The 9376-nt window shown below is 34.6% G+C and overlaps 1 protein-coding gene across 5 annotated transcripts; it reads left to right on the top strand.

The window, feature by feature from the left end:
* Positions 1-328: 328 nt before the first annotated feature.
* Positions 329-7963, top strand: LOC111311826 (protein EXECUTER 2, chloroplastic). 5 transcript variants are annotated; one of them, XR_002692685.2, is made up of 12 exons: positions 329-756; positions 1971-2087; positions 2168-2233; positions 3118-3224; positions 3302-3383; positions 4437-5132; positions 5562-5688; positions 5769-5932; positions 6066-6140; positions 6739-6831; positions 6942-7142; positions 7729-7963. XR_002692685.2 is itself a non-coding variant. In XM_022911600.2 (12 exons), exons 1-12 carry the CDS (start codon positions 424-426, stop codon positions 7041-7043), a joined length of 1863 nt encoding a protein of 620 aa, XP_022767335.2. In that variant the 5' UTR covers positions 329-423; the 3' UTR covers positions 7044-7320. The 5 variants fall into 5 exon arrangements, 3 of the variants coding, with proteins under 3 accessions (XP_022767335.2, XP_022767310.2, XP_022767342.2); XR_002692684.2 differs by lacking the exon at positions 7729-7963 and adding an exon at positions 7322-7467; XM_022911600.2 differs by lacking the exon at positions 7729-7963 and having other exon boundaries at positions 4437-4563; positions 4663-5132; positions 6942-7320.
* Positions 7964-9376: the final 1413 nt, after the last annotated feature.

The raw sequence follows: 9376 nt of genomic DNA, 5'->3' as shown, positions 1-9376 counted from the left end.
TTTTTTAAATTAAGTTTTAAAATCCAATAAATCAACTCAAACCTATAAAATTATTTTCGTTCCATTTCAAAAAAAAAAAAAAAATCCATTTCTATTTTTAAAATTTTATAATACAATATTCAAATCAAAATTAAAGGAACCGGAGCACTATCACCCACCAATGACAGAAATGACAAACCATGAAGATAAAATAAAATGAAGGAAATGTAGATTCACATGAAACCATGAAATTCAGTTGGACCCCACGAATCCAACGGGTCCGGTAATATCCGAATGAGATCATCCTCTCTCCAAAGTTTTATCTGGCGATATTATCCATCCATCCAATAAACACCACAGTTGAAAGTTCAAGCAAAAATTCTCCAAAAAAGAATAAGAAAAAAAAATTCCAGAGTCTGATACCCTTGTATTGAGAAGAGAAAGATGGTAGTGAGTAACCATTTATATGGTGTTGGGCATCCAATCTCAATGCTTCAGCTAAAACCCTTTTGTTATATAGATTTCTCAGCCAAGAAGTCATCCAATTTCAGCTTTGTTTTGGGTTGGAATTGGAGTTTTGCTACTGTTCAAAACAGGCCTTTTTTAAAGCACCAACCGAAGAACACTTCTTTGCGTTGCTGCTTCAACAACAGCAATAAAGGCATCATCCCCATCAACGATAATACTATCAGTTCTTCTTCTGAATGGGATTGGAATCGATGGAGTCGCCATTTCTCTGAGATTGAACAGGCTGAGAGTTATGCATCTGTTCTCAAGGTAACTCCTGTTGGGTTCTTCCCCTTGTCTTGTATAAGTGTTTTCTATGTGGTTTTTTAGTTCGTTGAAGATTTGTAGTCGTTAGTTAATTAAAGTTTCCATCTTTAGCCGCCCATTTCATGTTTCTCTTACTCTCGATTTGGTTGTTTCTTGTTCAATTTGTGTCCCCATGTACGTATTGCCCCATTAAGTACTTCTAAACATCAGAAACTGAGAAATTGGTAGCTTGCCCCTGGAATAATAACTTGAATATAGATAGAGCTATATATAGATTGTCCACTTTTTTTCCGTTTCTTTTCTCTTTTTTCACCTGTGGAAGAAGAGGGTGAGGGGGAATTGTGTTGGTTGTTTTTTTGGAAAAAAAAAAAAGAAATTATTCTTTTGTTATTCATTCATAAACATGGAAGTTGTTTTTTTTTTTTTTTTTTTTTTTTTTGTTATTTGGGGAAGGGGGGATTCAAACTCCGCTCTTTGTGCCAAGGGATACATGCACCTATCACTGAGCCAAATGCTTGGGTGTATAAACGTGAAAGGTTTTTACAGTGAATTTTAGTCTACTTTCTATTGCTGTGAGGTTTTACCTCCCGTGGTGTCAGTTGGATAAATTGAAATGAGGCTCTCAGGTGGCTTTAGATATAAATATGTAGATTATTGTGGAAGAGGGAGGGATTTGGTGAATAATGTTTAGATGATTGTAAAAATTTCTTGCTGTTATTCTTCAACCAATAAAGAAAGAATTTGTCATAAGCACAAGCTCTAAATGTGCTGTATACATGGTGTAGAACGAGGGGAAATGGGGAGTAAATAACCCTCAAGCAGCTTCTTTCCATCCTGCATCAGTAAATTACTTATTTGCTTCTTAGTTGGGATATTCATTACTCTCCATCTCCTTTTTCAAATTTTCATTATTGCCGATTGCAAACGCATGAAAAGAACATGTTGAAATTTATCTGCTAATAGTTTTTGCCAATCAAGTGCTATAAGTGTTCAATTCTTTGCTTGTGAGTTTTATTTTGTTTGGTGCAACAATGTAAAGAATATAGGTCCTCTAATTTACATTTAGCTTTGGTTTGTTTACACTTTCAATTTGTACTTTCTAATTCTATTGCATTAGTTATGTCATATAGGTTTATATATAATTTTACATATATATGTGCGTATAGACATATATTTGAATCCTTTTTTTTTTTCTGATTGAATGCTCCACTTTGTAGTTCCAACTTGAAGATGCAATTGATAAGGAAGACTTTCAAGAAGCAGCAAAGTTAAAGCTGGCTATTGCAGAGGTTGCGTCAAAGGACAGTGTAGCTGAAATCATGTCTCAGTTGAAGGTTAGAGCCTGTATGAGCCTCTAAAATATGACATGTGCTGTTATGCTTTAGTTTTAATATTATCTGTTGTTTATCTGCAGAATGCCATAGATGAAGAGCGGTACCATGATGCTTCGCGGTTGTCTAGACAAACAGGAAGTGGACTGGTAATTTCTTTGATTGGTACTATCTCTTGTCTTGGACGTTGTTCATTCTAGTGAATAGCATTCACTGAAAATGGTCAAGCAACACATCAGCACCGTAGCTTCCCTGGTTTTTGAGTATCGGGGAACTCAGAGTTTAGGTTTTATTATTGTTCTTTTTTTTTTAACTCATCATCTTTTCTGGTAACTAGTGCACCAGCACTGCTTTTAAACATAAGGCTAACAATAGACTGTGAACCCAAAACTTGGAGATGTTTAGATTTTTGAGAAAAACATTTTATTGATGAACATAATAGTAACTTGCAAGCATCATAGAACTGTCTGTGTGCATGACAATAAAGCTAATTTACATGGTAATATGTTAAATGAATAGCAGGGAATAATGGGTTTGTGTTTATCCATGGTTCTTGCATAGTACGGAAAGTTTCAATGCATCCATATTTTGGTAATTATTACCTGAAAGAATAGGAAACTTGAAGAAAAAGATAGAAAATTTGAATGTTGGGTCATATAAATCTTTATTAACAAGTTGTATGGTTTGTTACTTTGCATCTTTAAGCTATATGGTCAACTAGATTCCATCAGAACACAAATCCTAAGATATGTTTTTCAGTTTGGATTCAATGCTGCATTGTATAAGGGCAGCCTGGTGCGTAAAGCTCTTGCAATGTGCAGGGTCCTGGGAGGGTCGGATCCACTGGGTCTAACGTAGACAGTCTTACCCACTGAGTCAATGCTGCATTGTATGTTGATTACTAAAATGTTTGTAACCCAGCACAATCATATAGGACTGCTACCACCCCAGTAAACCAAACCTTTAGCAGGTCTCTCTCTCTCTCTCTCTCTCTCTGTGGGTTAATTAAAGTTATGTTATTTCCATTGTGCAGATGGGCTGGTGGGTAGGCTACTCAAAGGACTCTGATGATCCGTTTGGTAGACTAGTGCGCATAACACCTGGTGTAGGTAGATTTGTTGCTAGGAGTTACAGTCCAAGGTTAGAAAAATCTCTCTGTCACTAAGGTTTGTTGTACTGTAAAGTATTGATAATTATTAGCTACTGTTTGCATGCAGGCAGTTGCTCAGTGCATCGCCTGGAACTCCACTATATGAGATTTTTGTGGTTAAAGAAGATGAAGAAACATATTTTATGCAGGTGAAGTAGTAATATATCTTAAAGATTCTAGCTTGAGTTGAAATGTATCCCCAATGTTTATATTCTGAAATTTTGAAGACCATATGTATTTCATATATTGGATTTAGTTGAGGAACTTTTACTTAGTGGGTGTGACCACATCTACTCTGTTTGGATGGAGATGAGACTTTGAGATGTTCTTGTCTTTTAGACTCTGTTTGACATGTCCAGAGTAATTTTTCCTAGTTTTTAGAGTTAAAATTTATTCTAATCTTTTTTGGGGCCATAAATTGATTCTAAATTATGACATGTTCAAAATTTGGTTAACTCAGAGTACTCATTGATGCCATGAGTATGGTTAAATGGTGTATACGGTTTATTTACTTTGTATGGCTCTGTGCTGGTTTATATGAGTGGAAATCATATGGTAAAACAATGACTCAAGGACCTTTGGAGTTGTAGTCCATGAGATATGTTTGGGCAACTGATTTACTGCAGAGGGAGTGTCCTTTAAACTTATTTTATTCCAGTGTAAGCAGGAGCATTTTCAACATTTTTAGTTCCTTAATCATGATCATATATTCTGTTCATAAGTATATATCTAATGCTGTACGCACCTGATTTGGGCTTCCCTGGTGTGTTTTGCTTGTTATCATTTTCACAAACACCACATCTGAATTGCTTTTGAATTAGTGCAGTGCTGCATGTTACTTTCTCTGCTTCACATAATGAAACAGCTTCCAATGTGTTTGTTCAGTAACTGAGCCTGGCTGCAGTCTGATTAAAATTTGGATTATATCTTTTGGATTCAATAATTGGGCCTGTGGAGTCTATAAATTTTTGGTTGATCTGAATTGTCTGAGCACATGGACTATTCTTAGAAATGTGTTGTTCCTGTGTAAAATTGGCATATAATATTTTCATTTTATAAATATGTAAGCTTGTTTCTGCATACATATATATGTCAGTCTTCCAGCATCTCTTAACCAGGGCAAGACATATATCTCTATCAAGTGCTCTACTGCCTTCTAATACAATTTATGGAAGATGCTTCTGACAGTGCATCTGTTGCAGGTAGTTTATTTGCAGCATGTAAAAGGAAGTTCTATGAATAGTACCAGCGCATCTGCTAAGCCTACAAAAACCCCATCCACTTCTGAAGTTGAGAAGGCATCTGTTATAGATGTTCAGGGGAATGAAGGTAAGGTTGAACGAAGTGATGAGAAGGGAATAAATATTGAGGGAGCAACTGAGGAAGGGATAAAAAGTGTGATAAATTTTCTTAAAAATAAAATTCCAGGACTGAAAGTCAAAGTCATGAACGTTGATGTTTCTGAGGAAGAAATAGTTAATGATTCTGTGGAGCAGTTGATGCAAGAAGATGAAGAGAAAACAGCTTCCACTGAGAATTCTGAAGATGAAACTAATGATTTGGAAGAGATTCAACGTGATGGAGTTGCTTCGGAAGAGGGTAGCAATTCTGCTGTAGACAGCAACGATTTGGATATGAAGCTTTTCATTGGTGGGCTTGTACATAATAATGAGGACACTCCTTCTAAGGATGAGTATGTTCGTCTTCCAGCTGATATAAAGGACTTGGAAAGAGATTCTTTTCTGCTACATGTTCCCAAGAGGAGTTTAGATAATGACACTGGAGAAAGTAAAGTGTCGAAGGTGAAAATGGCAGCTATAACAGCTCAAGGTGTTTCTGAGCTTATGCCTCCAGATGTTGCCAAGGCATTTTGGGGTTCTAATAAGGCTTCTTCTAAGGTGAGATTTAAATTTAAACCACTGGATTCAGATAATTAAGATTGGGATGTCAATAGTTTACCGACATTCTTCTCATTGGTGTTATATCAAAGGCTTTTTTAGTGGGATAAGCATAAGTACTGTCAGATGTTTGATTCTAACAACTCATTAAACTTATAAAAACCAGAAATCCTCTTCCTTCTCTGGGCTGTTAATACTTATTAAATTATATTGTAATCACCATGCCCCCTAGTGAGTGTAATTAAAGTGTTGGGTAGCTGCTTTATTCCCACTTTGTTCCAAATTAGAAAAGAAGGAAATGCTGATTGAGTTCTAATATATTTTCCTTAAATAATGGACATTGTGTTTGGAAACTCCAAATTTAATTATAGGTTGACATTTAATAACTAAGTTTGATAATTAGATGACTAACTGTTAACTCTATTTTAGGTTTCTAGAGATGTGCGCGAAATTGTCAAACTTGCTGTTAGTCAGGCACGGAGGCGGAGCAGATTATCTGAGTATACAAATTTCAATCGAATTAGCAGTGATAATGGAAATTCAGACCCATTTGAAGGTGGGTATTCTTATAGTATCTTTTTCTTTTTTCTCCACATAGCAAGCATAATTGATTGATGCCAGCTGATTGATGTCTAGGCCTCTATGTTGGTGCATTTGGTCCTTATGGAGCTGAGATAGTCCAACTGAGGCGTAAATATGGCCGCTGGAATAATGCAGATGACGAATCTTCAGATGTTGAGTTCTTTGAATATGTTGAAGCTGTGAAGCTTACCGGAGATCTCAATGTTCCTGCTGGCCAGGTTCTTTTTCATTTTATTATTTTGATAAATATATTGATAGTTGTCCTGGTTATTTCTAGCATGTGAGCGTGTGTTAATTTTATGTTCTAATAGAATATGCTTGTGGTAATCAATATGCCTTTTACATCTTTAGGTTACTTTTCGTGCCAAAATTGGTAGGGAGAGTCGCCTCCCCAACCGTGGGTTGTATCCCGATGAGTTAGGAGTGGTAATAACTCTCTCTCTCTCTCTCTCTCTCTCTGTTCATATGTTTCAATCAATATCTAAAGGGTGTTATTCGGACAACTAGTTGCCTGTGATTTTGTCACTATGGAAACAAGCAGATCCTACTGACCTGGAAGCCTCATTTGATATGATACAAATGTAGAAAATCTGGAAGATTAATAATTCACTAATGGGAACTTTGCAGTTTGCGAAATGAAATAAATTGTCATCTTATATCTACCAAAAGGAAAATAACTTACGGGGAAATTATTTTATTATTCTCATCCATCTTTTGGACTTTTTCAGTACCCCATTTAGCATGCTCCAATGCTGATGCAGACAAGGCATGCAGTTATTGAATTCTTCCTTTTTTTTTCTCCTTAGGTTGCATTGTGAGAAACAATGTCTATCTAATATATTGTGTTCAACACGAACAATAAATGTCAATATATTGACTTTGGTGTAAGATTTTGCCTAAAATATCTCCGCTATCTCATTCAAATAAATTGCCTTGGAAGGGACTTCAGTTAGAACCCCGTATTCGTTACATTAATTTGCACGTTTGAAACATCTAATTGATAAGAAAAATCTCTGAAATCCAGGTTGCATGTTACAAAGGTCAGGGAAGAATAGCGGAATTTGGTTTCCATAATCCACGATGGGTTGATGGTGAGCTTCTCCAACTCAATGGCAAGGTAACAAAATTATTCAGGACTTTGTATTAATATGATGTGACTTGCAACTGGAATTATTCTCATATTTATTTTCAAACTATTTTTGTGTTGAAAAAAAAATCCATGTGCAGGGCATTGGACCCTATGTCAAAGGAGCTGATCTAGGTTTCCTTTACATTGTCCCTGAGCAAAGTTTCCTCGTATTATTCAACCGTTTAAGATTACCTGATTGAGCCTAATCTATTACTGAATTTGACAAAACAATGGATCAACAATCTGATGCTGAGGAGCTCTTTAGTGCTAATATTTGAGAGGACAATGTTAGTGTTATGGTAAGCCTTGTGTTTGGTTTTTTCTATTTGGTTGAGGGGAACGAGTTGAAAATTTTCTTTTTGCAACATCTGTACTTATCCTGTTCCTGTTTTTCCATCTTCACTCTTTTGATGGTATAAATCAATTTTGCCGATTGATCAAATAGAACTAATAAGGAATGTTGATTATCTTCCTGCAGAGGTGATGCAATTCTTTCAAATATTACTTTGTATGATTCCCTATGCATCCTGTAATTCCTATGAGTTCCTGAACACGTATTTGGACTGAACATGGGAAATCTGGCTTGATTATCTGATCAGTGATGACAAATGATGGTTTGAATCACCTTTTACTTTGTCATAGGTTAAGTGGTAGCGAAATTGCATCACGCATCATCAGGTTGCTTATTAACAAATCATTGATACATGATGGATATAAGTGTCAAGTGTAAACTGTACTGTTCATCCTATGCTTAAACCAATCAATTTTCACTAGGTAGATACAAAAGTTCTTGTGGTTCCACAAATTTAAAAAGAAAAAAAAAAAAAAAAAAAACAAAAAAGGAAAAGCAGACACTGATGGGTTCTCTTTTTGTTGTTTAAGCAGTGAAGCAGAATTTGATGGAGAGCTGTTTTTGTTGTTTTAAATGGTAAAGGAATTGGATTATATGAAAGACTAATGATATCTAAGGAGAAAGAAAAGAGGGAAGGATGCTTTACTTGTTTCTTTTTCATTTTTTTGGTATATTCTGTTGGAAACCTAGGGGAGGGGGCTATTTGTGCAGGACATGTATCCGAGCAATTAGAGGTTCAGTCCCATTATTTCCTTTTGTTTGATGATATTGCTATTTGCTTAGGCCTAACTTGGTAAAACTAGTTATTAGACAAATTCGTGGGAAGATATGAAAATTTTAAACATCATATAGTGATACGAAACAAAAACAATAAGAAAAAATATAAAAATGATATATGAATTTGATAAAAAAAAATGTTTTGTATTAATTATGTAATATGAATTGTGATATGGTAATGTTTATATTTTATATATGTTAGTTAGGAAATAAACAAATATAAATGCACAAATTATAAAATCTATTAACGGGTGAAACAAACCCAGGTCTATTAAGCTTTTGCTCTATAAGGTTAGGCAATTAATTGGGAATTCCCTTTGCATGTTTTTCATCATTTATTTATGGTTTAAAGCAAGAATGTTATTGATACTTATTGTTGGAGGAATATGTTTGCAAGAAGATGTGAATGACAAAAGGTGGGTGGTGCCTTTATATCATAATAAAGCAATACCATAAGCAAAGCATAGCCCACTCTTAAAGAAACCCGAAACAACTTTACTTTTAGCCCGCTTTATGAAGTGTCCGTTGAAAGCTATCTAGCCGAGCAATTGTATTCCCTTCGTGTTTTTGTCACCTTTTCCACCATGCAGCATTTGGCACAGTGTGCATGAAAAGTGGACCCACCTTTAAAACAAAAACATAGAAATGCACACAATTACTTTTACTTTTGGTTTTTAAAAGTATTTTTAAATATTGCTTGAAGTTAATATCTTTTTCAAACAATATTTTAAAAGTAATTTCTATTGTAAATATATTGTATTTAAAAATTTACTTTTGAAATCTTTTTCACAAAAATTAAATCTTAAATTAATAAAGAAAAAAAAAAAAAACTCCTCTCTTTTTAAAATATATTGTTATTATTATTATTATTATTATTATTATATAACTAAAGCTAAAGATATAAATATGATTAAGACAATGCTAGACATTTTATTCTTTTATGAACATAAAAAGAATGGCACAACCGTTTATGAATGACAAATTCCTACTTGCGATCTTATCTACTAAGATTTCATTTGGGCTTTAATCATAAAATACACTTTTGATAAAGTGAGAGTATTCACATTGAGCTTCATAATGAAACCTAAGTACCAGCTATGGTATTTGTTGAGTTTGCGCTGTGCATGGTGAAAATTAAAATATTTAGAACTCAATCATTAAATTGAAATGTTCTCCACATTTTACTAGCTACGGAATTCTAAAAAGAAACTTCATCGTCAAACAACGTCGACAAATAGTAATACCAAAGTAAATTTATAAGGAAACGTGGTGGTTTTATACTGGTGGAAATCCTGGACTCTCTTAAAAATTTATGCAATGAATATAATCTCTTTTCTAGACGAATGCCACGTGGTATCTGTCCCTACGAAAGCAAAAGCTAGAAGTAGAGCGGTTAATTAAAGC

The sequence above is a fragment of the Durio zibethinus genome, chromosome 9 (genome assembly GCF_047325235.1).
Source record: "Durio zibethinus cultivar Kanyao isolate XHJ-2024 chromosome 9, ASM4732523v1, whole genome shotgun sequence".
Taxonomy (NCBI): domain Eukaryota; kingdom Viridiplantae; phylum Streptophyta; class Magnoliopsida; order Malvales; family Malvaceae; genus Durio; species Durio zibethinus.
The sequence above is the reverse complement of the archived record's forward strand: the minus strand, read 5'-3'. Positions and strand labels throughout refer to the sequence as shown.